The 25,613-nt window shown below is 45.4% G+C and overlaps 5 protein-coding genes and 1 long non-coding RNA gene across 6 annotated transcripts; 2 read left to right on the plus strand and 4 right to left on the minus strand.

The window, feature by feature from the left end:
• Positions 1 to 1,006: 1,006 nt before the first annotated feature.
• LOC129581737 (uncharacterized) lies at positions 1,007 to 4,631 on the minus strand. The gene is made up of 9 exons (XM_055472958.1): positions 3,921 to 4,631; positions 3,763 to 3,858; positions 3,382 to 3,549; positions 3,011 to 3,213; positions 2,647 to 2,839; positions 2,475 to 2,585; positions 1,782 to 2,293; positions 1,514 to 1,592; positions 1,007 to 1,445 (listed from the first exon to the last, which is right to left on the minus strand). The coding sequence occupies exons 1-9, from the start codon at positions 4,149 to 4,151 to the stop codon at positions 1,188 to 1,190; spliced, it is 1,851 nt and encodes a 616-aa protein (XP_055328933.1). The 5' UTR covers positions 4,152 to 4,631; the 3' UTR covers positions 1,007 to 1,187.
• A 160-nt stretch (positions 4,632 to 4,791) lies between these two features.
• LOC129587415 (uncharacterized) lies at positions 4,792 to 6,610 on the plus strand. Its single transcript, XR_008690365.1, has 3 exons — positions 4,792 to 5,024; positions 5,200 to 5,558; positions 6,059 to 6,610. It is a non-coding gene; the product is annotated as an uncharacterized LOC129587415 (long non-coding RNA).
• Positions 5,127 to 10,213, minus strand: LOC129581728 (sodium-dependent phosphate transporter 2-like). The gene is made up of 12 exons (XM_055472946.1): positions 9,768 to 10,213; positions 8,916 to 9,031; positions 8,793 to 8,844; positions 8,520 to 8,714; positions 8,213 to 8,458; positions 7,842 to 8,101; positions 7,284 to 7,784; positions 7,155 to 7,220; positions 6,950 to 6,999; positions 6,233 to 6,418; positions 6,051 to 6,170; positions 5,127 to 5,506 (listed from the first exon to the last, which is right to left on the minus strand). Exons 1-12 carry the CDS (start codon positions 10,042 to 10,044, stop codon positions 5,389 to 5,391), a joined length of 2,187 nt encoding a protein of 728 aa, XP_055328921.1. The 5' UTR covers positions 10,045 to 10,213; the 3' UTR covers positions 5,127 to 5,388.
• Positions 10,214 to 10,595: 382 nt separating this feature from the next.
• On the plus strand, positions 10,596 to 12,731 carry LOC129580997 (uncharacterized). Its single transcript, XM_055471805.1, has 5 exons — positions 10,596 to 10,793; positions 10,859 to 11,100; positions 11,398 to 11,820; positions 11,882 to 12,052; positions 12,343 to 12,731. The coding sequence occupies exons 1-5, from the start codon at positions 10,714 to 10,716 to the stop codon at positions 12,636 to 12,638; spliced, it is 1,212 nt and encodes a 403-aa protein (XP_055327780.1). The 5' UTR covers positions 10,596 to 10,713; the 3' UTR covers positions 12,639 to 12,731.
• Positions 12,732 to 13,158: 427 nt separating this feature from the next.
• On the minus strand, positions 13,159 to 17,461 carry LOC129585929 (uncharacterized). Its single transcript, XM_055478892.1, has 3 exons — positions 17,113 to 17,461; positions 16,478 to 17,053; positions 13,159 to 14,094 (listed from the first exon to the last, which is right to left on the minus strand). The coding sequence occupies exons 2-3, from the start codon at positions 16,962 to 16,964 to the stop codon at positions 13,655 to 13,657; spliced, it is 927 nt and encodes a 308-aa protein (XP_055334867.1). The 5' UTR covers positions 16,965 to 17,053; positions 17,113 to 17,461; the 3' UTR covers positions 13,159 to 13,654.
• A 2,644-nt stretch (positions 17,462 to 20,105) lies between these two features.
• LOC129587333 (uncharacterized) lies at positions 20,106 to 23,412 on the minus strand. The gene is made up of 7 exons (XM_055481073.1): positions 23,131 to 23,412; positions 22,724 to 23,067; positions 21,967 to 22,193; positions 21,583 to 21,828; positions 21,182 to 21,323; positions 20,844 to 21,049; positions 20,106 to 20,758 (listed from the first exon to the last, which is right to left on the minus strand). Exons 2-7 carry the CDS (start codon positions 22,920 to 22,922, stop codon positions 20,441 to 20,443), a joined length of 1,338 nt encoding a protein of 445 aa, XP_055337048.1. The 5' UTR covers positions 22,923 to 23,067; positions 23,131 to 23,412; the 3' UTR covers positions 20,106 to 20,440.
• Between the last annotated feature and the right edge of the window lie 2,201 nt (positions 23,413 to 25,613).

Genomic DNA, 25,613 nt, shown 5'->3' on the forward strand with positions numbered 1-25,613 from the left:
TTTCGCGCTAACTGCCACCCTGTCTTTAGTCTTTTAGTCTGTATCCTTATGAGTTCCGACAGTATAAACCGAAAGCGCCAGCATCGGCTCGCATCTCGCAAACCAGTGTCGCTCTACAACAGTGCAGAATGCAGTCTGTACACATTCTTCGGCAGTAGCTGCTGTACGTCAGTAGTCTGCACTAGTAGCGGCACTGGTCTACGAAAAAAGCGTGCCGATGCTGGCGCTTTCGGTTTTGCAATGACGCCTTGTCGGTACACCAACGAGCTGGACTTTCTCACGGATTTTTCCAGTCACAAATAACCCGTTGCTCCACTGCGACATGGAGCCAGCGTCACCGGTAGAGACACTGGCTGTCGCGCAAAGAAAGCTGTCCGATCCATTGCCAGTTATTCCGAAACGTTTGAAAGATCGTGGCATTGTTCAAACGAAAAAAACACGAGGAAGCAACCCGGCTTTTCAAAATTTTGCAGCCCGAAAAGTTCTAGGTAGCCCGATACCTCACCGAAATGATTGTCATGAAGCAGGCATCGATGCTGTACAATCTTCGAAACGGAAAACCGGGCCGTCATCGAAACAAAAGCTGCCAGCAGGGCGGGGAAGCCCACGTTGGCCTGGAGACTGAAGGACACCATCAGCCAGCCGAGTCGGGCCGAAAACGACAGCCCTGGTAGATGATCTCTCCCTGTTTTTCGTTATGCATTAAAACACATTAACAACTTAACACTGCTATGTAACTTTCGTTTTCACACTGCTCTTGAATGGCCTTTAATTAACTGCTACTTCCTTAACTGCGTCTAAATTTTGTTCTTATTACAAAATTAAGAATAAATTGTGCGGAATCATTTCAAGTTGCCACTGCGTTTAAAATCGAGTGCGGCCGAATTAACTCGGTGATAAACACTTGAAGGTATCTGGCAGTTTTTTACTACTATGCTGATAATTATAACTAATCTGATAATTGCAATTACTGTATATGCCGGCATAAATATAGTTATTTCATAAATATAGTTATTTTATGTTGATAATTATAGTTATAGGCGGATATCTGCCGACTGCCGTAACGCTGAATTCAATTAAGCAGCAGCCAGATTCCAGTTCACTAGAGCGAACCGTCCTTTTGCTTTTGTGTACAGATGCAAATAAAAGTTTTTTTCAAAGTTAAATTAATAGAACAAGTGCGTTTCTCAGTAAATAACTGGGAACAACGAACGACAAACAACACTAGTCAGTAATTCCAACGTCTTGCGCAGCCATTCCTGCCGCTCCGTGGTCAATCCATGGCCGTTGGCGTGCAACTGCCGTCTTTCGCATAAAAGGCACAGGCTTTCCGCGATGCGATAAAAAAGGTCATCATTCTCGGCGCACGTCGCAAAGATCGCCTTGGCTTCGTGAGCGTAGGTTCGCACCGTCGACAGCGCATCGGAGGGTCTATTCTCTTCCCACTGATCACATAGCATTCGGGTTATGTATTCACTGATAACAAGGCTGTGTGCTTGGTTTACAAACTCACCTCGGAAACGGTCAACGGCAGAACAGCTGACAGCAGCAGCTGGAGTCCTAAACGCGGGTCATTAGCGCAGACGCCTTGTCTGCAAAATCGTATAGAGGTCAGCTTCACATATTTTTTTTTATTTTAATCAATGGATGAACGGAATGGTTATTAATTTATTATTGCATCATTTAACCATCATTTTCCAAAATCACTTATATATCTGTAATTTTGTTAAATGTGTTATTTTTTAGTATTCAGGTTTTAATTAACGTAACAAATGACTTACCGCAATCCGGGCAGCGACAGTGCAAACGCCTCCGCCGCTTCTTTCCGCTTGCCTTCGTTTCCGCTGGCCAGGAGTACTTTTCCTAACATGTTGTGAGTCAAACAACGCATCCAGTTATTGGGATGCAGCAAAAGCTCCGCCGTCTCCAGCATCCTCCGACACCGGTGCTCCACTTCCTCCAGCACCTTCTCCCGTTCGGCAGGCTCCATCCGAGATTCGTCATTCAAGAAGCGGTGTATCTTCTCGTGCTGTCGCTGATCGATCGCCAGCAAGCGGCGTGTTAACCGCATGCGCTGCGCGATCTCATCATGCCAGTTGAAGTCGCTCCAGGAAGGACCGGGATCCGCATCGGCGGTGGCGTCGTTGTTGGCTTCGAGAAGGGACAGCTGATGGTCCACAAAATTTACGCAGTCTGCGCAGGCGTCTTCTTCGCGGTGATCAAAATCGAAGCTCAAGGGAATGGCGCGTTGGCAAGCAGGAGTGCAGCACAGAATGCACTCCAGTTCCGCTTGCTGTTTAGTGTGTACAAAAGTAGTTAATGATTCCGAATTTATTTTTGAAAAAACATACGAGTACTGCAAATTTATGCTTTCCGACAACTAAAACCATATGCTCATTTATTTTTTATACTGCTATAATTGTTTGGTACAGATTTTTTAATTATTATAAGGTTTATTCAGCCGGTTTACGTACCTTGTGTGGATCGGCGCACAAAGCGCAAGTGCACTGGAAGAAGTACCACTTCTTAAGATGCTGCTGCCGAATGGCCGTGGTCGTAAAGATCTCCGTGTAGGCCAGCCGCACCTGTGCAAGCACACTTCCCGATCAATCTGGCGGCCTTCGAGTTAAGCAGCCACTTGCTTACTTGCGATAAGTCGCTGATGTCGTCAACGGCCTTGACGACCAAGGTTAGTCCGTCGAAGTAGGTCACCGCGTTTCGCTGGCAAGCGTGGTCGAATTGCGATCCCTCCAAATACACACCCTCTCCGAGTCGTCGCTGGTGTTTGTCGCTGATGTCGAAGGAGTTGATCTTCAGCTTACCGTACATCTCCGCCAAACTACCAATAATTTCTATATTAAGACTCATCTATATAAAATTTACTACTACTGTATTATCTTCATTTATTTATAATGCTTGTATAATTTTGTCATTTTTGGTTACCTCTTATTATGTTTCTTTAATTCTTTAAATTTTTTTGCAGAAAATTAGAAATTCTCGATTTATTTACCTGCGTAAATCGGGTACGTCGGCCTCCCAGAGCAGCATCGCCAACAACTGCCGCAGCTGTTGCACATCCTTCATCCACACTTCGCTGCCGAGAATGTCCTCCGCATGCGACACCAACCGAGCGTAATCCCGCTCCGCCGCGTGATTGGACGCTGCCGGCACGCCCCCTCGCCGGTCACAGCGGGCCATCGACAACTTCCGGTTCTAATTTTAACATAATTACACACCGTCCTGTCAGTCAAAAACACTATCTGTAGTGCTACAAACTGTATTGCCATGATAATATAGCGATTATCCCACACATCAATGAACCGCAAATTTGATAATGAATTTACTGATTTTTATTCAGCTTTATTAGTTCTTAGTTCTTACCGACAGCATCGGTGATTTTAACTTGTTATCGGTTTTGGAGTTTTGTAGGCGCGCGATAAGTTTGAGTATGAGCAGTAAATCATGCTGCGGCGCGATAGTTTTGGCGCGCAACGATTTGAGGAGAGCGCATTCGCTTCCGTGGCGCCATTGTTGAGATTTGTCCGCGGTCTGTTGAACAGCAATTAAAGTTCTTTATTTAGATTTTAATTTCAAGCGTGGCCTTTTTGACACACTTGGCAAACAACAAAAACTCCCAAAATATGTTAAAAATATTAAACGCATGATGGTATGATTGTATCATCATGAAATAATAAAATAAATATGTAGCACGGAACTAAACAACCAATAATTATTTTAAAGAAAAACTTATTTGATGTTTACCTGGCAATCTGTGGAACAATATCGTACGCTTCCGCATCCAGGGCACAGAATATTCTGATTAAAGTGGTCTCTGTCGCCTCCATTAGATTCCCCATTCTGCAATGCGTCGTTGGTTAATCGCCGCCAGGAACAAATATGAACGATTGACAAAAGTTAACCTTATGAAGATCTTCAAAATCCAACGGTGCTTCCTTGGAAAACGGGAGGAAACATCGATAGCAGTAATCCTGGAAATTCTCGGGATGCAGCGAGTACAGCCAGGGCTCGTTGCGCATCAGCACGTCCCCGGCGCGGACCGGAAACGACGCCGTCCAGCACGGTTGCGCTGTCTTGGCCAGCGCGTCTCCCGCATTCACCGCCGTCGCATGCGCATGCGTCTGTGTTGCCATTTTGCTCAAAACAAAATATTCCACCGTCCCAACCAAATGCCGAGATAAATATAAACCACAAGCAATAAAACTATAACGAATGCCGGCAATTGTTGCGGAGTGACGCGTGTCTTTATTTAATTATCTTGTCCATCATCAGACGGAACCATATTATCGGCACTCGATGCGCATATACTTAGACCGCTATCAGTGCTTCCTTAATGGCCTCTCCACGCCGGAAAAGTATGCGGGGCAGTGCTGACATGTTCAGCTGGATAGTGCACTTGAACCCAATGCAACAAACACCGGCTAATCGCCGCAGCGACTTGTCAACACGCCGGTCTACAGATACAGTTGCAGTAAACCGGCTGTTTTCTGCTGTACTCTGTATATAAACGACGCTGCTTAACCTAGACCGGCATTTCGCAGGTTGGCGAAGTTTTCCTGAGAGCTGATACAACAACGTACACACTCCATGTCAAGTGGATATTGCAGGATATCAAGTGATTTATCGCGGCGGATAATAGTATTCATGTAAACAAGCACTGTGGATTATCGTAGAAAGTCCGATCAGTTTACATGGAAACAATTAATCACTTGTATGAGTTGTATGCAAGGTGTACTTATTTTCCGAGCCCGGCTGTACCGCGCTGTACAAGTGCGTTACGTAGCAACTTTTTCTGCATTATAATGCAGACGGTGTCCTGTTTTGCATACAATGTAACACACTCTATAGGAGACTGTGAATTGGGACAAAGTTTTAGGACGTGTGATTGTGTTCCACTGCACTGCTTATTGTCAATCTTGTATCTACGCTACGTTTTGGTGCGCATTTATAGAGATACTGTGATATACTGTAGTACGATGGCCGTTTCTTGACCAGCATGATGCCATGTACGAGTATAAATGCTGCTTCTTTGAGTCATGAAATCTACAGCAACGCTACATCGAAAACTACTCTATTTTAGATACGTATCTAGTACATATGCATAAACAGGTTAATCATGGACCGTAATAAAACCAAATATGAAGTAAAACATTTACTCTTTTTTTTGTGATTCTCGGTTAGGTATCGCACGAATTACCACGTCAATCCGTACTGCAATATTCTGGCATTTTTCGTTTCTGAATCGAAAACACTCAACGCATGATACACGATGCAAGACATACAAAGGCACACATGCGCATTTCCACGCCAGTGTTCTCGTCCGAATGCGCACCGTCGTCCACGTTGACTAATAATTCTGGTGTAGACCGGTTAGGGCAAGAGTCCCAACAGCACCATACTGCCAGCGGCTAGGGCGCCCGCCACGGGCACCGTGATCAACGCGCATCCCATAATGTTGCCGAAGACCTTCCAGTTGACGGCGCGGGAACTGCGGACGGGAAACACATTGTATGGCACATCAAAGAAACACCCAATAAAAAGTGACTGCAATAGACGGTTATTTTCTACTTTCAAAAACATTTAGTTGAAATCCCTCTATTTAATTTTCATTAAAATACAATAAATTCAAGAAATAAAGTCTAATTTAGGTTAAAGCGTTCATTTTTTCCCGAATTTAAAACTCTTTTTAAATTACGGGAAGGTGCTATGAACCTGAAATCTGTTCTTTTTTTACTGTACGACCATGTGTCTTTTACAGCAAAGTTTCAAGAAGATCGGGTAATAACCAGACTTTTGGTACACAACAGTGCGTTTTATCTTTTCGCCCAAAATAAAAGTTTGCCATATCTCGGCAACCGGATGTTGCGCGCGCAAACGGTTTTCACAACAATGTTTACAAGTCATTTAGCTTTATAATGGCATAAAGTATTACTAAAAAGTGATTCGGAGTGCGCGAAAGTTTTAGTGCGTGTATGTAAAGTAGAATTGTATAAGTACCATTTTTGACACCATGTAAGTAAAGTTGAGCGTACCTGCGTAGGTAGCCGACAGCCACCACACTGCCGACAATACAGTGCGTCGTACTGACGGGCAGTCCGATCTTGGAGCACAGCAGCACCGTCGTGGCCGTTCCCAGTCCGATGCAGAAACCACTGTAGTACACGCACACACTCATGCACCAATCTTTTAAGAATACACAAGATGATGCGCGTGCCTGCTGGGAATAATCACAGCCAGACTGCTGCCCACCGTCTCGATGACCTTTCGGCCCAGGACGCACAAGCCGACGGAGATGCCCAGGCCGCCGAAGAGCAGCAGCCAGATGGGCGTGCTCGACTGCTCCGGCACGTGCCCGCTGGAGAACACCACCCAGATCGCCACCACCGGCCCGATCGCGTTCCTGTATATCCACAAAATAAATCATATGACTGTGACTTCCTTTTTTCTTTGGGTTTTTACTGGCATCTTAAGTTTGTTGATGCCATTTATTTTTATTTTGATGACGTTAAGTTCTACAGACGTTTGCTTATCGTTACTTTAAAGACGCTATTTAGTTTTGATTCAATGAACCCGTTCGGTAGATTTTTTTATGATGTCGGTCTGTTATTGTTTTTATGGTGCTATTTTATTTGTACTAATTTTTATTACCGTGAATTTCTTACATACACGTTGTTTATCCTTACATTAAAGATATTATTTTGATTTTGATTCAACGTCCTTCATGTTAATTTTCTAATCGTGTTATTTACTGAATATATTTTATGTAAACATTTTATTTATTTAGTAATACATTTAATCAGTCAGCCAGTCTGTTCTTACTATTGTACAGTATAACTAACTTTAGTGGCAGTTTATATTGTTGGCACACACATATAGATACTGTACATTCTTGTGGATTTTAACAAGAAATTAATTTATTCAATTAACTTACGATACATCATTTCCGCCGTGAGCGAACGCCGTAAATGTCGCTGTCAGAATCTGTGCAATAAAATATTGATATAACAGGCTTCAGAACTGAACACATAATATTCGTATGCACGTATGTATAAATGTACATAACTACATATGTATTTCTAAACTGAATAAATACTAGATACATACATATGCCAGCTAAAAATGAGCCACAAACATACCTGCAGAAAGGAGAAAATGGCAGCTATTTCCGGAGGATCGACAGGCGGCTTCAGCGGATCCGTTGTCTACAAGCAAAATATTAATGATTTGTGCCTGTTAGAATTTCGCAGCGATGGAATTTCATTAACCTCTTCGCGATGTCCGAGCGTGCGGATATTCTGCCAGCATCGCACTAGAAAATTCCCCCGCGGCTTCTGCTCCTCCTTCTCCTCGTCCTCCGACTTCCGCAGCGGAAGATAATACGGCTCCTTCTTGACCACACTGATGCGGTGGTCCATGGGTGGTTTCGCCGGCGCCAAGCCGGTCACCGGCGGCGCTACACGGGAATACCGCATCATGCGCAGATTGGACGCCGGTTCCCCGTCACCGCCGTACTGCGGATGGTACTGCAGACCCCCGTCCTCATCGTACTCCTCCGTGACGTTGAGGCGCTCGCCCACCCCGGTGGCGGCACTCACGGGTTTTGCGTCCGGAGGCGGTGGCGGCCGGTACACGTACGAGCGACGTTGTAAGATGGAGCGGAGGGGTGGAGCAACGGCGCTGGAGAGGGCGCGGGATTTTGCCCCCGTGGTCAGGTCATCGTTGACCTTGATGGTGATGCCGGCGTTGCGTGCCGGACTGAGCCCCGCCTGAATTGAAGGTGTTTTAGCGTTAAGAGTGTCGTCGCGGTTGTGTTGGGAGGTTACCTGGATGCCGGTGTTGCGCGAGGTCATGCGGAGACCGGCGAGTTCGTCGTCCTCGGCGTAGTCGTCGACGAAGACCGGCTGCTCGTTGCCCTCGGCACCGGCGACTTCTTCGACCAGTTGTTCGGCGGTCGGGCCCATTTCCTCCGTGTCGCCCAGCAGATCCAACGTGGTGGTCGAGGTGCCCATGGCGTTGGCCTCCTCCGAGTAGGGACCGGTGCCGGCTAGTTCGTCCAGTAAATCCAGATTGGTCGCCACGGAACCTGCTCCGAATGCCACGACAGAATAATTTCCAAAGAAAGATTTTCAATAACTTGAAACACAGATAAGATTGAACTCAGATGAGATTGAAATTCGTAAGCGTTCCTCCTTACAGTTCATGGCACACATGAGCGGTACAGCTGTATGGGCCTTTAGTTTGCGGATATTCCCGAGGATGATCCGGCGCTGCCATGGCACCACGGCGCAAGCTACCACCGTCCCGGTGATGACCGCCAACCCCGTGCTGACGATCAGTCCGCCCCACCACGGGATGTATTTACTGATGGCCCCGCCCATGAAGATACTGATGGTGTTGATAAAGATTGTGATGGCGTAGAAGATGGGCAGACCGCGGAGACCTATCAAAGGGCATTAGAAAGCATTGTAAAAGTCACAAGCGATTGAACACGCTGTGGTTACCGGCTTCGAGGGGATTGGTGGTCTTGAGGATAAAGCGGCGCACTAGCATGAAGAGGAAGCCGGAAAGGGCGCCGGCCAGCACCGGCGAGACGAACCAGGAGGCCACGATGCGGACGATGCGCAGCCACTGGATGCCGTGGTAGCCGTGCTTGACGATGGAGAAGCCCATCGTGGCGCCCACGATGGCGTGCGTACCTAACGTGTATTTTACCCATATACACCATGGACGGTTATACGCGAAGAACGGTGCAAAAGGCCACATTGTAGACTCACCGGAAACGGGAACTTTCAAGAGGGTGGCGATCAGCAGCCAGGAGGCAGTGCCCTGTAACCGGACAGTGGATGGTTGAGTGCTAGCATAATTATATGGCAACATTGGTTATGTCATTTACTGACGGTTAAAGCGGCCACTTCGCCCAGAAGCAGGATTTTGGCTTGGCCGTCAAAGAGGCTAATGTCGACGATCTCCTTCCAGATAGTGTCCGATACTTGCGATCCCAGTAAACATGCTCCTGAAATCAGCAGATGTTCATTCATTCAACACGGTCCTGTAAAACTATGGAAAGCGAATACAAACTGGGATTGTCCTCCTCAATCCTCATTAATCCCACATGTAAAAGATAATATTCACTTCTTATTAAAATAAAAAGAAATTCGTTGAACAGAAGTACACGAAATCCCGCATAATTAATGTTGAATTAACATACAATAACAAATTAAAATAAATATCAAAATTCCTAGCCACGGTAATATGCCACGCACCGAGTTCAGCTTAAATAATGAACACAACTACACATTCAGATAAATAACTCAAACATATTAAAAATTAAAATTTTGGACATCACATGATGATTAATTTAGAGCGTTCCGAAATCATATGGAGACTGTGTCTATAGGCTGTTTTTACTGTAAGTTAAGCTGCATAACACTGAAGTTGAATGCTTTTAAGTTTAAACAAATTATGGTGTTGAGTAGATAATTCTTCAATGAAATGTAACTGAAGAATCAAGAAGTAATGGTACAGGCGAGTAATTACGTATTTAGGATTCGAAAATTTACCTGCAGAAAATTTGCAAGAAATATCTGTTACAATGGTTAATATTTCAGCTTAAATTTTTCTATCATTTCAAATATATTAATTTCCGGCTCTTCAGGCTTCTTTCCGGCTCTTATATTAGTTTAATTTCCGGCTCTTTAGAAGCTCTTGAAGTTCAAGCATAAGCCTAAATGGCGGCACGTTAAACCTACCGAGACTTTCGAAGATGACGGCCAGAATGCAGGCCTGGCGCAGCGTGAGGACCTTGGAGCCGACGGAGGTGCCGAAAGAGTTGGCCACGTCGTTGGCGCCCACCGCGAACGCCAGGATGAAGGCGATGACGAAGCCAACCACCACCACCCAGATGTAGTCCTGGTTGAAGGCGTTCCCGGCCAGCGTCGTCATATCCGGCAATGCGCTGGTCACCGGCGTAAAAACCCACGCCGCATCGGCGCTGGACGTCGACAACAGCGACTCCGCTTCCGACATCCTCGATTAACGGACGTAAAACGCTATACTATCAATGCTAGCTAACAATTATTAATTTATCCGTTTTGAAATCAGCAAAAACATATGGTGGAAATGCTGGTGACCTTTCCTAAGCTGACAGCCGCAAACCAACAGTTGGTTAATAAAGTGGACTACTTCGTGAAAAATATCGAGCGGTGTTTGTTCAACGATTTTCCTTTGAGACCATCAATCGCCGAATTTTAATAAAGCTCACAGGGATTTTTTACGAGCGTTTGACTAATGCGGAGAACATTTCCCATCTTAATTAGAATGCCGCGAGCGAAACCCCGCTGCGAAGCTGAATGCTTAATGAATCTTGCTTAATGTATCTGAAACAATTTCCAGCCGTTTACGATCGGATGGAGTTGGCTGCAATTTTACGATTTATGAATGTTACTTTTATTCGCCGTTGTTTCAGGTAAATTTACGACTTGACTTCAGTCGTCAGCGGCGCACTGAGAAACATTAGCAATAACGTGACTGTACTGACAAATATCGCTGGTGTTGTCATCACATGAATTCCGCTCTCTGATTCATAACATTTCGCTAGTTTTTTTCTGACATACAGTATCATCGTTAAACGACATTACTGGGTTTCGAATAAAATTTTGGGAAGACACTTTTTGGTACATTTCGCTGTTATTTGGAATGGCGGTGGTGACCTTTCGTCGGCCCCAGCGCCGGCTGAGTCTGGTGGACGCGGAGGACGGCGAAGTGCACATAGTCAGGTAAACAGATTTTCCTCGTCGTCGATGTCAGCTTTATCGATGTGCCGTTTGGATGTCGCTTTCAGCGCCCGTGTACCGAAGCCCCAACTGCCGCCTCCAATAATCGTCATCCACGGCAGCGACGAGACCATCCACACCATTGCGGAGTTGCCCGAGGAAGCAGTGACGGACAGTGAACCGACACCCGAACCGGAAACCGACCCGGCGCGGTGTACCTGGGTGAGCACGACGGATTGCCGGTTGGAGAGGACCGTCGGCGGGGTGATGATGTCCACAGGAAGCATGCTTATAATTCTGCAGTTGGCCGGTTAGTTAATATTATACAGTGTACACTGTGCTGCACCCAATCACAAACGTCTTCATCAAATGATCCAAATATACCATGACAATCGAAAACTGCTGTATGCACTATAAACAAAATTCAAAATTAATTGAAACGTTCCACAAACGTTTCTCGGAGAGCGCGAAAGCAAAGGTTCTCGTACATGTGTGTACTAAAGTAACGGTGTATATGAATTTTAAGTTAAGTACCGGTGCGCTTACTTTGATATCTTAAGCAGCACTGACGCAGAGGCTAATTAACATTAATCGTTGGTTTCGTTAGTGACGCTGTTTGGCCGACAGCACAAGCCCCTCCTGCAGGATACCCTCCACCAGAGCTTTCAAGGTTTCTGGAACGGGTTCCTCCTGTTTTTGGCCGGCTGCACCGTCCAGCTTCACGGGTGGCAGCGTACCCAGTGTTCCCGACCGAGCCTCATCCCCACCAGCTTGGACCTCACCCGTCTGGAACGGGGACTCCGCTATCTGCGCCACAACCGCGTCGCGACCTTCCTCGGAGATCTTGTGATACGCTTTCACCACGCTCTACACCAGTCCTCCTACCGGATCCCGGAAATGGCGCTGATCACGTGCAGTGCGGCGCTACTATCCGGCATCGTGGCGCTGCTGCTGGCCGGGTTTGCGTACGGGCGGTACCCGACGCTACTCAGTCTGAAGAGTCTGGAGAACCTCCAGCCACTTCCCAACGGTAGGAATATGTAGAAATTGAATCGCTCTGTGCGGTGAAATATCGGCTAAATTTGTTGCAGTGACATTCCCGGAAAGCGATTCCGCGTTGCGGTTGCGTATGAAGGGTACCCATTGGCATCGGGAGCGGCTAACCCTCCTCGGGCTGCAGCTCTTTGTCGTGTTCTTTACTCTCTTGGGGTGGTTGGTATCGTCTGTTGCGTTTACCATGGTGTTGACATTTTGGGAAGCTAGTACGTTAATTTTATTTGCGTTGCGTTACTTTACTTTACTTTACTTTACTTTACTTTACTTTACTTTACTTTACTTTACTTTACTTTACTTTACTTTACTTTACTTTACTTTACTTTACTTTACTTTACTTTACTTTACTTTCACGGCAGTAAAGGCAGGTACGGCAGTTAACTTAATTTAATTCAAATATTTAAATAATTAATTTGGTTTAATGTATTGTGAGTTGGAGGATAACATTACTGTCCGAAAAGAATATTGAAAATTTGAGTATGAAATTTCTTTTTTGTAGCGCCGGGCGTCAAAAAGAAGGTGAAGCCGGTTCGTCCGAAGCCGGTAATGGTGACGGTCGGCACGGACAGTGAGGGTCTAGAGGACTCCTTTGAGCAATGGATGCACTCCATGAAAGCGGACGAGACGGAGAAAGTGGGCGCCGGCGAACAACTGCAGGAGACACTGCAGGCAATTCCCGCCCGCATCCGCAAGATCTCCCGCTCCATCAGCACGTACCTAAACGAAGCCATCAACAAGGAAGCGGATGGCAGTGCGCCAGGGAGGCGGGTGTCGCGGGTGGATGCTGGCTGTTGAATCTACATTCTGGTCATAACTTTTGACAAATGTTGCGCCGTGCTTTGGGCTTTCGTATCAGGATAACTTGTCCGAATGGTCTCTAAGCCGGCGTCGATGATACATACATATTTGATAAAGTTCAGAATTTACTATGGAAAGTTTTTACCTGGCTGACGGTAGATTTAATGTAAGAATTAAATAATAAAAAACCCTGAAGAATTAAGTGATGATTAGGCTACCGGCTCCACTTGTTTGTTGTTTCAGCGTTTATGCTGGGAAATAATGTGTGATACTGCTGTGTGTTTTGCAGAGTTTTGTACACAAACCCTTCCCATGTTAACTAGGACAAATTGCTTATTTGAATGTACAGCATTTGCTGAGCCATGCCTATCCTTCAGAACATTGCGATATACGCAGATAGGAAACGAACAACGCAGATAGGAAATCGACAATATGAGCAAATATCAGGTATACCCGATTTGAAACTACAGTTTAAATGCATCGATTATATTTTTAATAACGCGCTCGATGTCACAAGTCTGTGTACATGATTTATGAGTAAAATGGCCGACGCAACAACACGACGGTACGTCGAACTATTCGTGCAGAAAACATTCTAACAGAGGAGAATAATCGAACGAAAACACTATTTACGGTATCTACAGTAGTGCCTGCGTGAGATACATGATAAACTAATAAAGTAACAACACAATAACGTACAACATACATCAACTTGAAAGAATTATCTGGACTGTGTAGAGACAGCGAAAAACAATACTAATAAAAAAGCTTTGATTTGAAAAATCACAAGTGTAAACAATTGGCCACACGATGTTAAATCGCCAAATTAAAGAACAATGTAAAATTAGATAAGTAATAATTTTTATACTGTATATTTCTTGACTGCTATTACATGTACAGCGCACTGCGATAAGCAACGGCCGGTGATATTTACCGGCATGTAATTTTTTCTATATGCGACAGAACGCGGTCACGTGTTGCGGAAGTATATAAAGGTCACCGCCACGGAAAGGTCACGTGGTACGGATGTATCCGCGGTAGTTCTGGTTGCGCGGATGACAGACCCAGCATTTGCACTTGATACTGGCCAGCACCTGGTACACCACGCCGATGACGTTGAGGAGGGCGGCGACGGTGAGGAGGCAGAGGATGAGGAAGGCCATGACCAGGGTGAAGTGCTCCTGCGCCGACTGGTTGCAGATGGGCCGGTAGCGGGCCAGCGTGATGCCGCTGGCCGCCACGCCGATCCCGTTGGCGAAGAGGACGAAGCTGCAGTTGAGGATGAAGTAGCAGCGCCGCAGCAGTTTGTGCCAGGTGAACGGCAGGCCCGACTTACTGGCCGCTGAGCCGCAGGCGCCGCAGACGATGTTCAGCACGCCGATCCACGTCCCGAACCACAGGGCGTCCTCGCCCTCCACCAGCGACCAGCCGCAGGAGAAGATGGGGTAGTGCGCTGCAAAAAGATTAAAAGAACACCGTAAAATACATTTAATTTATTTTAATTTAATTGTAATTAGAGCAGGTAGCCCATTTCCGGCTTGGTTGACAGTTTAGCGTGTTATTTTAAACCAGGCTGAAAATCAAGAAATATTGTCGGAAGAATAGCATCGAGTAACGAAGAATTTAGAAAAACGTTCTAAATTTCTAAAATTATGAAAACAAAACATTAAATTTCAACAATATTTGAATATAAGAAATTACCATATCCTACAGTTTCCAGTAACCGCTCTAGGACATCATTTATCACGTGCACGTAAATGCGTTATTTTAACAATGTGATGCGTACACGCAGGATATAGTGATTTAGGCGACTGAATATTATCGCACAGAATTTTAAAAAATTATTATAAATCTCTATACATGTATTATAGAGTCTTGCTGCATACACAATCGTTATAAGTTATTTAATTCGGTTTATATTTCACGCGGCTACAACCAGGCACAATTGCTTTAAAATTAGATTAAGAAGACGAATTATTATGCGCAATAAGTACAGCACACCTGGGGAACTGTTTAATAACTATTTCTGTGTGAGCGTCATCACCTGCATGTGATACTGCATCATAACTGTTAAATCCGTATATTAAAGTATTTTTCGGCTGTGCGAAATAATTATGGAATTTTTTAATTTTATAAAACTTATGCGCTTTCGTTTACATACGTACAAGTACTTACGTTAGTACACGTAATTAATACATGTATGTACAGTTTTACACATGTAGTATTACATACTCAGTACGTGCATATCTGTACATGTGACTACTTTCAAACTGTGAAGTTTAAACTGCTGGGAACTATTGTGGAAATTGAAGGTCATACAGCAGCTTTAACAAGCAAATAATTGCGTTAATTGTTGCCGGCGTTCGTAAAATTTAAAAGGATACAGCATTCTGCTTCGATGATCCGTGCAAGCCTTCCTGTTTCCGTCTCCCCGTATTAGCGCTCCTGTATACGTGACGTGCTATTCCACCAAGAAACACCGTAATTAGCTACAAGTGAAGCGGAAGAATAGCCGGAAAAATCGATAGCACCGCTGCGGCGCGAGAGGACGCCGAAGCGCCGAGGGGAAACAATGCGCCGGAAGTGCCCAACCGGCAAACGTAAATTGTTTTTGCAGGAATATAATGCCGCGCACCTTAACGCGCGCAGCCTCCGGCAAACAGCAGCGGATCGAATTTATTCATATTCCCCTCGATCGATAGAATAAATGGGCAGCATCTCGAACATATTCGAACGGGAGCTGGAGCGTGGCTGCCCGATAAGGGCGCACAGTGATTAATAGCGTTTTTTCTCTGTGTATAACGCTGTTATGATAGCCCGTGCCTCGGCTCAATAGACTAATCCATTATCCGTCTTGATAAGCTCCGTGAGGGATGAGCGCGATCGGGAGAGAGCGGAGAATGGGACAACACACTCATCCCGACGGATAAAGGATGCTGTTGTCCCGGCGTACAATAAGCCCCTTCACCAAGGGCGATTATTGAGTATAACGACGCGCGCTTGATCTCCGCATTATACGTTACCAATATGGATTCATGTACATGTTTAATATGGATTGAGTTGCACGCACGTCGACATATTTCGATCAATGCCACCGTTCTAGTGTAGCACAAAGGCCGATAATTTTCCCGTTTTGCTGATTATGCATATACATATTACGAGTATACAACATACCGATACTAACGATAAAATATTTCTGCGCGCTCTGAAAAGTTATGTACAGTGTTGTACACTGCGTATGAGCACGAGAGCGGCGAACTACGTACATATAATTATACTGTACATTAGCATCAAAATTCTTTAGTGGAATAATTCATATACGAACTTATTGGGGAAATTAATTATGGCACAATAACTACATCATCCATATAATATATTAGTTATTATAATATTAAAGTATTAAAAAGGGTCATTCAGTGTTAATGAGAATTCTTTTTACCAAGAATTCCCCGAAATTAGTAATCTTTAACAGACAGGTACATGTATGATGTATCTGTACATAGACGTTAATCGTTAATCGAATGATATATCGTGCGTTCACTACTACATTATACTTGTACGCCTCGTGTTATACACTACGTGCCTTCGTAATCAATAATAGCGTATAAGACTATTTGCATAGTTTCAAGTATTAACGGTTCGCTAATGGAATGGTTACTGTCTAATAAATAATTATTGTAGAAAATTTTATAGTTATACTATACGGCGATTATGCGTGGGTGCCTTATGATGCAAACCGACATCCCATATCACATAAATATTTTATTTGGACTATCTCTTTTACTAAATCAGTAAAGCAGAATCCGCATTCTGTAGGTATAACCAGATCGACTTACTGTAAAGATTGGCGAACAACGCCAGGAATCCGAAGACCATCTGCAGGATGGACAGCGCCGTCCAGGCCTTGTGAAACCGGCACTGATTGCCGCTGACCAGTCCCGCCCCGCTGTCCACACTCTTCCCGGGCAGCATCCCGGCCACCGCTCCGCCCACGGCGTTCCCGTACATGAAGCTGGCGCTCTCCCGTCGTCCGCCCAGGGCGTAGTTCAGTCCCAGCGAATCCTGCCGCGGTCGGGCGTCCATGTTGTAGTTGTAGTGCTCCAGCAGCGGTACGGCACTAGGCGCGCCCCCGCGACCCGCCGCCTCCCGGTAGATGCTGGCGTCGCGCTTGATGCTGCCGGCGCCAACCAGGAGCCCGCTATTACCCCCTACAAAAGTCGTGGGCGGGTGAGTAGGCGGGGCAAAGTGGATGATGGGCGTGGCGTAGGGCGCCTTGCTGGCCGAGGTGAAGGAGCCGGCTGCGGTGCGCTTATACGGGTCCATGATTATACTAAATTCGTGCGGGGTGTGCCGTTAGTGTGGGGGAAGGGGAGTTAATCGCGGACACGTGATCGAACCGGTTAGTAGAATACCTTGAACGAATAACGCATTCCCGAAGATATTGTTTAACTAAGCACCCAGATTACTTTACCGTGGAATCGAGGAGGACGGCTAATCGGCGGATAATTGCATTGGCGGGTTGTTGAGCAGGATGAACACGGGGGATTGTGTGGCTGTGTGTGGCTGGGTGAAGGACTCTCTACAGCGGATCAATGGAAGCAGCAGCTTCTTAACAGTGTTACAGCTGGCCGATCGATGGCTAACGCCGATAAGCAGGCCACAGCGCGCGCGGCCGTTTTCACACTGTCCTATAGTGAAAAAACGTGTAGTTGCCGTTAGATGATATGATACAGCGACGCCGAAGTACAGTCGACAGACCAAGGTACAAGTGTACACAGACCCGGCTCGCTCTCTCTCCTTAATTGATTCGTCAGTCACTCTTCTGGGATAACATCGCAGCTGTGTAAACCGTTATGGAGTGTTTTTTCTCCCAGCGTTGCTTTTCCGTTATATGTTGCTGTGTATGAGTGTGTAGCCGTGTCCGACCGGAAACGAGCGAGTGTATATGTACCGCGCTGTACAGTGATACGAGCGTCGTGTTGCCGGTTCGGCCTCATCGATTGCTGGCCGGTTTTTGCGCGATATCATCGCAGCAAATTTAACCGCAGCGCTGTCCATGCTTCGCTGGTCTAGTGTAGCGTACATAACCGCAAATTAAATGTTGCAGCGAAAATCGACCAGCGTCTAATTATTTGTACAGTGCAGTGGACTGTTGCGCGTACAGCGTACATGTACACAGTTTCCGCTGCTTGAAGTATTGAAAGTAGCTTAAGCAGGGCATTCGCTCGGCCGATTTGTACGTAATACAAAATACAGTGATGAACCGTATGTTATTATTTTACCGCAAAATCCATGAGAAACCAGATCAGTTACTGCGAATTATGATGTCATCGAACGTTATTTTCTAGTATACACCGAACTAATTTCTGGCAGTGCTGAAATCTTCAAAAGCTGTAGCAAATTATTAACCAGACATTTTCCATGATTTACATGATCTAATTTCTGGCAACGTTAACATTCTATCATTAAAATCATTAAAACTTGAGTATTTTATAATATAATGATCACATACAATAACCGTACTTGCAGTAATTTTCGAGCAAGTTTTTGAAAATGAATGCAATCATGCAACCAAATTAATATAAGAATGTTTGTCGAAATTCATGGTATTTTACTGAGGCAGGTTGGCCTTAATATAATCTTATAATCTCATAATATTATAATCTCGCAAGAAGATTGAATAAATATGTTAACTGATTTTTTCCTTCACAGTAATGCATTACACGAAATAGTACCTCGCTAAACATAAAGAAGTTCATTATGCAAGAAACATACAGTAATTAATCTCTCAGCAACCAAAAACTGCGCCCTCAGACCATAAGTCAATGTACAAGGCGTAAAGGCGAACGTTGTAGTGACTGTACATAAATGTGGCAAATGTGTATATATGTACCGGACTAATTTACCGAAGTGGCCCGGTACATTCATTGTAACAAACTCGTGTACATGTACAAAAAACTTTCACTTTCGCGCGCTCCCAGTTCCCAAACACCTTTTTGCATGTTTTATGACGTTCTGGAGCCAGATAATTTGTCTACATAGGCGTGAAAACCGTTTGTGAAAACATCCGGTTCGGGAGTTATGGCTGTAAGAAAATTCCTAAAAGTTTAAATGCATATTCAAGCGTGTCACCAATCTGCGTGTAAACGCTTTCGTATATGTACACGAATTTGGTACCATGTACCGGGTCACAGAGATTGATACGCGGAACAACAACTACGTATATAAACTCCCACGTTTTGTGTAGCAACTACGTAAATGGTACATACGATCTTTAATATACAAGTTTAATTATAGGAAATTTCGTACGTACTGTTTAAAGCAAATCGCGGTACATTATCATCTGTGAAACGTCATGAACAGTACCTATAACTTTAACATTTATGTATTGTAACTTTAACGCTGTTTATTTATTCAGTTTTGTTATTGTAAATTATATGAATCAACAAATTAGCCGCTGATCGTTTTACTTTGGCTGGAAGTGGTAGCGTCTAAAGGTCACTGGTATTAATTAGCATAAAGCGTAAGAAGGCGAGAGATGTCCAGTAACATCGTAACATCGGTCAGGACTACATATTTCGTGCTCTGGGCTTCGAGACGCTTGGACCGCCCGGACCGGATGCTGCCCGCACGATAACGGAATTTGGACAGATGATACGACAGGAAACCGGCGAAAAACGAGCTACGGAATATCTTCGCCAGCGGATCAGCATGGAAATTCTACGAGGAAATGCAGCATCGATCTTGGGACAGCGCCGATGGGAGCAAATTTAGATCAAATTTTCTCTGTAATTAGGCCGCCTGTGATGCTTAATGAGTGATTGTTTCCATATCTGTGTTGATCTGAAATCCACTGTTAATTGTAATAATAAATAGATAACATAAAAAAAGTGATTTCTATCGTAAATGTACAGATAACGTTAACGCATATTTAGTGCGGAAGTTGCGCTATGAACAACTGCATATGGCCACCACACAATGCCTTACACAATTCCTGTTAAATATATAGGTAATTATATAGGACACAAGTTAATATTTTATAATTTTTATCGTTAGAGTATGATTTCAATGGGTAACTGGCATGTACTAGCCATGCCGAATGAGTGTAAAGCGTAAATAGTATGGCATCCGCGCCGTGGTATGAAATAAGAAGTTTGGCGTAGTCCGTGAAGTTTATTTGTCGCTGTGCTAATGCGATGGAAATTACGGGACAAACTTGTTTAGTCTTGTCCACCGAGTCCAACGCGGATGACAATAAAGTGTTTACCGATGACGACATGTTGCATACACGATGGAAGAGTGACAAGTGACATGTCCTGACCTAATGCACCCGATTAGCCGCGGCGCATGCAGCGTGCACTGACCACGCCGCAATATCCGCCCGCAGCCTTCCTGCTACGACCGGCCACGGCACGCGCTGACCTCGCCGAGGCCGCTTCATTTATCTACGGAACAATCGCGACGATATCGACGTGTTTTTAATTAACCTAGGTTATACTATGGACTATACACGGAGCAGTAACAAGACCGGCTTGCCGCTGATTGCGCCGCACATAACTGCCAACATACACTGCACATCATGGCGCCCAACACGCTCTCTCGCCTTGCGCTTCAACATAATAACACAATTAATCAAAAAAAGAAAACACACTGTCGCGTAAGAGAACAAGTTAACCGCTGACCGGCAGCGGTCGGCCCCGTCCGCACGACAGCCACGCACAGGATCCAAACAAACAACATCCGGTCCGGGAATGGGGGGAAGAGTAGGGAAAACGGGGGCAGGGTGAGGGTGGTGGTGTTTAGCCGCTGTAGCTGGTGCCCGGGGAGGGTGAGGGCGAGTACGAGTAAGATGACGAAGGCGATGGCGAAGGGGACATGGGAGAGGGGGAGGGAGAGTAGGAATAAGAGGATGGCGAGGATGGCGAGGAGTAGGAGGTTCCTGGCGTGTAGGATCCGCCCGGAGTCGAGCCGCCCGGGGAATTGCTGCCCATGAACACCGGGTATATGGGGTAGGGGATGTAAACCACGGGGGCCACGGCGCTGCTGCCGCTGCTGGTGGTGGTGGTGGTGCTGCCGCAGTTGCTGAGGACGCTGGTCAGGGTCGAGGTCGACGAGAGCTGTAAATCGGAATATATATTATTCGGCTGTTCGACGGGGTTTCTTAGATTTCTTAGGTTTCTTAGATTTCTTAGGTTCTCTTACCACGCCGGTACGGGTGACGCGATAGATGGTGGAGCCGCAGAAGTAGACGAGAATGTCCAGGCTCGATACGTAGGTCACCGCGCTGCAGTTGATGTAGGGGCTCGTGCCGATGACGCCGGGTGGGGTGATGCTGATGCCGCTGGTGGTGTTGCTGCCGCAGTTGAAGAGGTAGCCCAGTGGCAGACCCACCACGAACCCGTCACCGTCTGCAAGTAGAAAATTGTTGTTGTTTAGCGAGCAAAATGATTATGTAAAAACATTTTTAACATGAATTATTATGTGTTTGTAATACTGATATCATTTATTTGACTCGTGTGTGTTGCGGCTAAAATACTCACCAAGATGGTAGATAGTGGTGGAGCCGCCCACCCGGAAGGCCTGGTTGGGGGTACCACCCACACCAAGGTTGGTGTTGAGGTTGGGGCCGGAGCAACTGATAGAGCTGGTGCGGTAGCTGGTGGTGTAGTATTGGTCGTTCAGCTGTCAATTATACACGATACTCTTCATTCCGTTAGAAACAAACGAAATATGCACTGTTTACCGAGAAATGTGAGTATTTCACAATGTTACATCACCGTAATTTTTGAATTATTTCAGCATAATTGTATATACTGTATGCAGTAATTTGTATTAAGCGGATCATATACTTTATATTTTCTTACTACATTTGTAAACTATGTCAATTAATTTATTTTATAATTTAGTTAGAATTAGTTTAATTTATTTTCGATGGACATACGTTGAAGAAGACGACATCGCAGTTGCCGTTGACGGTGGCTTCCGAGAGGTCACGCGTCACACAACCGCCGCTGATGGCCGACAGCGCAATGGGTCCGGCACGCAGGGTCATGGCGCCGGTGCTGGAGACGTCGTACAGCCACACGTAGGCGCCGGATGCGATGTAGACGGTGCCGTTGCACAGCGTCCAGGCGGCGTCGATGCTGCCGGTACAGACGTCGTTGGTGGAGGGCGTGGTCGTGCCCAGCTACACATATACCAGACGTTGGTTAATCAGGCAGAATGACCATCGTGCATATATATCGCTCTTGCGCCGTAATAATAATAGTAATAATAATAATAATGATAATAATTATAATATTTTGCAGCACAACGCGGCGCTTACATAGACGCAGCAGGTGGTTTCGAAGAAAGCCGGCGCAATGTTCAAGCAGTCGAAGGTGGGCGATTTAGTGTAGCCGTCGGGGCAGCGACCCGAGGGAATGGGGCGGCGGGAGAAGTAGTTCAGGTCGTACGTTTCGATCAGCGGCAGATCCGGGTAGTTGCAGTAGTTGCGGTCGTCACCGCCGCAGGCGATCGGGTAGTTGGTCGGGATGGAGGCCACATTGTATGCTAAACAGGGACGAAATATTATACAATGTTTATTTAGCCATAGCCGGTTCACAGAACAAGCCGGCGCTGATGGACACTAATTAAAATATGATTCAATATTTAAACACTGAAAAAAACAGCTAACATCAAAACGAAGTGATACGTTCAAGCCGGTCCATTTAATTATGGGCGGTTTTGAGACTCACTTAATTTCCGTAGTTGCTTGATTTTTCTCCGCCAAAAATGTACTTTAATGCTTAATCTGTTATCGAAAGAAATGGGCTTATGAAAATGCACATTATCTAGATAAAATTAAAAAGTGTTTGGCGAACTTTATTTAATGTGGAAATTACACGATAAAAATGTTGATATTTAATTTCTCAATATGTGCAAGGCGAGCTTCGCTCAACAAACATGATCAAATGAAGAATTTGTCCCAATTAACATGGGAAGGGACCGTGCACACGATAAAATATTTCCGACGGTTAAAGAAAATGAATAAGAAAATTAATTTTATACCGTTTTTTTGCCGGTATTGTGCGGTTACTTACTGAAGTTGGCGAAACCGTTGAGGGAAAATATGGATAGCGGGATGGACTGACGGCCCTCGCGCCCGTTGGCGGCCGCCCCTTCGACCGCCTGCTCCGGCTCGGCGATCTCTTTGAGGTAGTTGTAGAAGGCGCGCGCGTCACTGGCCAGCGCTGTCCTGACTGTGCAGAGGAGGACGAGGGAGAAAATTTTGAGTATCATTGTGAAATATGGATTGGATCGACACAGAATCCGGATGTATCCAATCAGATCAATGGTAATCCCGGGCCCGGCCGAATGAACACCGGCTCCGCTGGCAGAACGGGACAGAATAGCGTGTTAATCCCTTAACGTATGGATCCTCTCCCTAGTGAAGCGTATGCGTGACCTTTCGATGCAACAGGGCCGAAGCTTAAGAGCAAAGACGTACCTGTTGCTGCAGCACAAGAGCGCAGTCGTGAATCCGTCAATGAGAAGAATGATGAAATAAATAAAGCGGCGGAGACTCGAAGATGCGGCGCGTGTCTATCTATGTCTAATTGTGATGCGGCAATGGCGCTCTACATGACCTGATAAGCGGTACGCGTTACGCGGAACAATTAACGCCGATCGCTGTATCAACACGCCCGCTTTGACAGATCGAATCTCCGGTGTATATGAATGTGTGTCTGTATATATTAGATTTTTCTATCAGAATATAATGTATGCCCGGTAAGAGGAAATGCTGGCCAGTGTTTGATTGCTCATTAAGTAGTCAGCGGTGAGAATTGTCTGGAGGCCATCACGGCCTATAAAACGAACATGCTGCTGTGTATGTGTGTACATGATGCGGCGATCAGCGAGAGCAGGAGACGGCAAAGATTAATGGCCAGTGTATGTCTAATGTAAGAGAAGATGCGAGCGGAGGTTTGTAGGTAGCTAGTTCCTCCTTCCTTCCATCATGTTTCATCAGAGATGTATCGACGCTCATGCGCAGATGTAGGTAGCGATGCCGACAAGTGATCCGTCGGACGCCGCACAGGGCACCGCATGTCACCTACTTTCGGTTTCTTCTTCTTGCGCGCCGGATATATGCAGTGCGCGCATGATTTCTATCTGCCGTCAAAATCAGGACTTGTCGGTGTTTATCGCGCTGCATATATACCGCCGATCCTTGCCACAACACTGTATATCATCGCCACAGCCGCTATGATATGCTGTTTACCGTTTGCATTGTGTGTTTACGTAACGCCCGCTTGTCAACCCGCGCTGGCCTGCTTACATGTGACACCGTCTAATTGGTGCAGCGTCGTCAGTGACGTACCAATACTCGCGCGCGCACAAAGTGGATATTTGCATGTTCACTCTCGCTGCTCATTCGGATCTAACCAGAGCACACACAGTCGCGCTGTCAGTGCATGTATGATCGACATAGGTTCATATACCGCTCGCATCTGCATGTACGTGGGATGCCCGGAGTGACCTTTACTGCTGACCGCGTATTTTGTCACGATTCGCCAGACACTGCGTCATCGTAAGGGAAAATGTCCAGCAGTTGGCTGTAGCGCCAAGTTGCGCAATCAGAACAGGTTACGGGCCGTTGTTCAGAAATTACCCGTTTCAATGTCAGTGCGCGTAGCGCAACATCACACATAAAGTGCTCTGTGTACAGAGCGCACCGCCTATTCTTTTCCCATTAAACTAAATATCCCAAAGCAATATTACAGCCGGCATTACGGTACTGAACATCCGTCAGAAAATCAAATTAATAGAACTGATATCAGCTGACCGATCCCGCTGTTTTACTCTTGGATCTCACTTAAACATAGTAACCTGGTACATCAACCATAACTAGGCTTATCTGCTAAACGTTTTGCCAACACGCACTCTTAACGAATGCTTTTTACAGTACTGTTTTTTTAAAAATTACTAGTATATGTACACTTCTGAGATTTAACTGAGTTTAACTGAGATTGTCTTATTATAATTTAATAGAAACAGTGTATATATCTGTGTTGCTGAATCAATACAAGACGTCAAACGGTAACGAACGATTTCAAAAGATTACAATGCGAGCAGATGTAACAAAGTTATCGTTACATCTTAGAGCGATATTCTTCTGTTTTTTTCACGGAAAACGCATATAAATATGAAGACTAATTACTGTAATTTTAACATCGCGCTTTCATTCTACGATACTGTAATGTAATTTTAAATGGTCATATGAATGCGTGCACGTGTAGAGCGTGAAAGAGGCCGGTCTACAATGAGCCTTTGGAGACATGTGTTTGCATTTGCATCTTCTGCATCCTGTTTTCGAAGTCCTAAGCGCTTCTTAAGAGCATCGTTATAATACTATGTATCTGCAAGTTTCTGAAAATCCCCAATTTTCTCCATACGAAGTATTCATTTTTGTCGCAGAAAGCTACTTTATTAATTTTTCAAACCACATGCGTTTCTGTAGTCAAATACACAGCCGTAAAAAATTCGTATAAACGTCGGTGTGAGATCACAATTCCTGTTGTGCACGTTCGGTTGGGGGAAAATGCGTGAACTGACGACTGCACGTAGGTTGGAAAAGGATCAAGGTCGCTAGTAAACTATGACTATGATTATAAGACGCGACAAACACCGGATCGTAGCGCAGCCAGATCGCCGGTCAAATTTTGTTAGAATATCGCCTACAAACGAATGAAGAACAGGAACGTAAAAATAAAATGTCCGGTTTGCAACAGAACTGGACAACTTCCGATAAATGTACGCCGTCAGGTTGCGCTGAGGGTAAACTGGTCGGAACAGGTCACAACAACATGGGGAACCGCTTAGACAACATTCATGCGCTTTATGAAACACTTTACACTACCACACCGAGCGGTTGAAATTGCTAAAATCGCCGGAATGCCCTGCGTTTTCTTGAACATTATGTTAGACTGT

Source organism: Paramacrobiotus metropolitanus, unplaced genomic scaffold (genome assembly GCF_019649055.1).
Source record: "Paramacrobiotus metropolitanus isolate TYO unplaced genomic scaffold, Prichtersi_v1.0 Parri_scaffold0000001, whole genome shotgun sequence".
NCBI lineage: Eukaryota > Metazoa > Tardigrada > Eutardigrada > Parachela > Macrobiotidae > Paramacrobiotus > Paramacrobiotus metropolitanus.

Bases quoted from the DNA above. Each gene is read 5' to 3' on its own strand.
- LOC129581737 (XM_055472958.1), bottom strand. From the start codon at position 4,151: ATGGCAACACAGACGCATGCGCATGCGACGGCGGTGAATGCGGGAGAC. The intron at 3,859-3,920 runs GTTAACTTTTGT...GACGCATTGCAG, and splicing joins ATTTTGAAGATCTTCATAAG to AATGGGGAATCTAATGGAGG. The intron at 1,446-1,513 runs GTGAGTTTGTAA...CTATGTGATCAG, and splicing joins TGCCGTTGACCGTTTCCGAG to TGGGAAGAGAATAGACCCTC.
- LOC129587333 (XM_055481073.1), bottom strand. From the start codon at position 22,922: ATGATACTCAAAATTTTCTCCCTCGTCCTCCTCTGCACAGTCAGGACA. The intron at 21,324-21,582 runs GTATGTCCATCG...TATAATTGACAG, and splicing joins GCGATGTCGTCTTCTTCAAC to CTGAACGACCAATACTACAC. The intron at 21,050-21,181 runs GTGAGTATTTTA...TTCTACTTGCAG, and splicing joins CACCACTATCTACCATCTTG to ACGGTGACGGGTTCGTGGTG.
- LOC129585929 (XM_055478892.1), bottom strand. From the start codon at position 16,964: ATGGACCCGTATAAGCGCACCGCAGCCGGCTCCTTCACCTCGGCCAGC. The intron at 14,095-16,477 runs GTAAGTCGATCT...ATCTTTTTGCAG, and splicing joins GTTGTTCGCCAATCTTTACA to CGCACTACCCCATCTTCTCC.
- LOC129580997 (XM_055471805.1), top strand. From the start codon at position 10,714: ATGGCGGTGGTGACCTTTCGTCGGCCCCAGCGCCGGCTGAGTCTGGTG. The intron at 11,101-11,397 runs GTTAGTTAATAT...TGGTTTCGTTAG, and splicing joins TATAATTCTGCAGTTGGCCG to TGACGCTGTTTGGCCGACAG. The intron at 12,053-12,342 runs GTACGTTAATTT...TCTTTTTTGTAG, and splicing joins GTTGACATTTTGGGAAGCTA to CGCCGGGCGTCAAAAAGAAG.
- LOC129581728 (XM_055472946.1), bottom strand. From the start codon at position 10,044: ATGTCGGAAGCGGAGTCGCTGTTGTCGACGTCCAGCGCCGATGCGGCG. The intron at 7,785-7,841 runs GTAACCTCCCAA...CCTTCAATTCAG, and splicing joins CGCGCAACACCGGCATCCAG to GCGGGGCTCAGTCCGGCACG. The intron at 5,507-6,050 runs GTACGCTCAACT...TCCCGTCCGCAG, and splicing joins GCTGTCGGCTACCTACGCAG to TTCCCGCGCCGTCAACTGGA.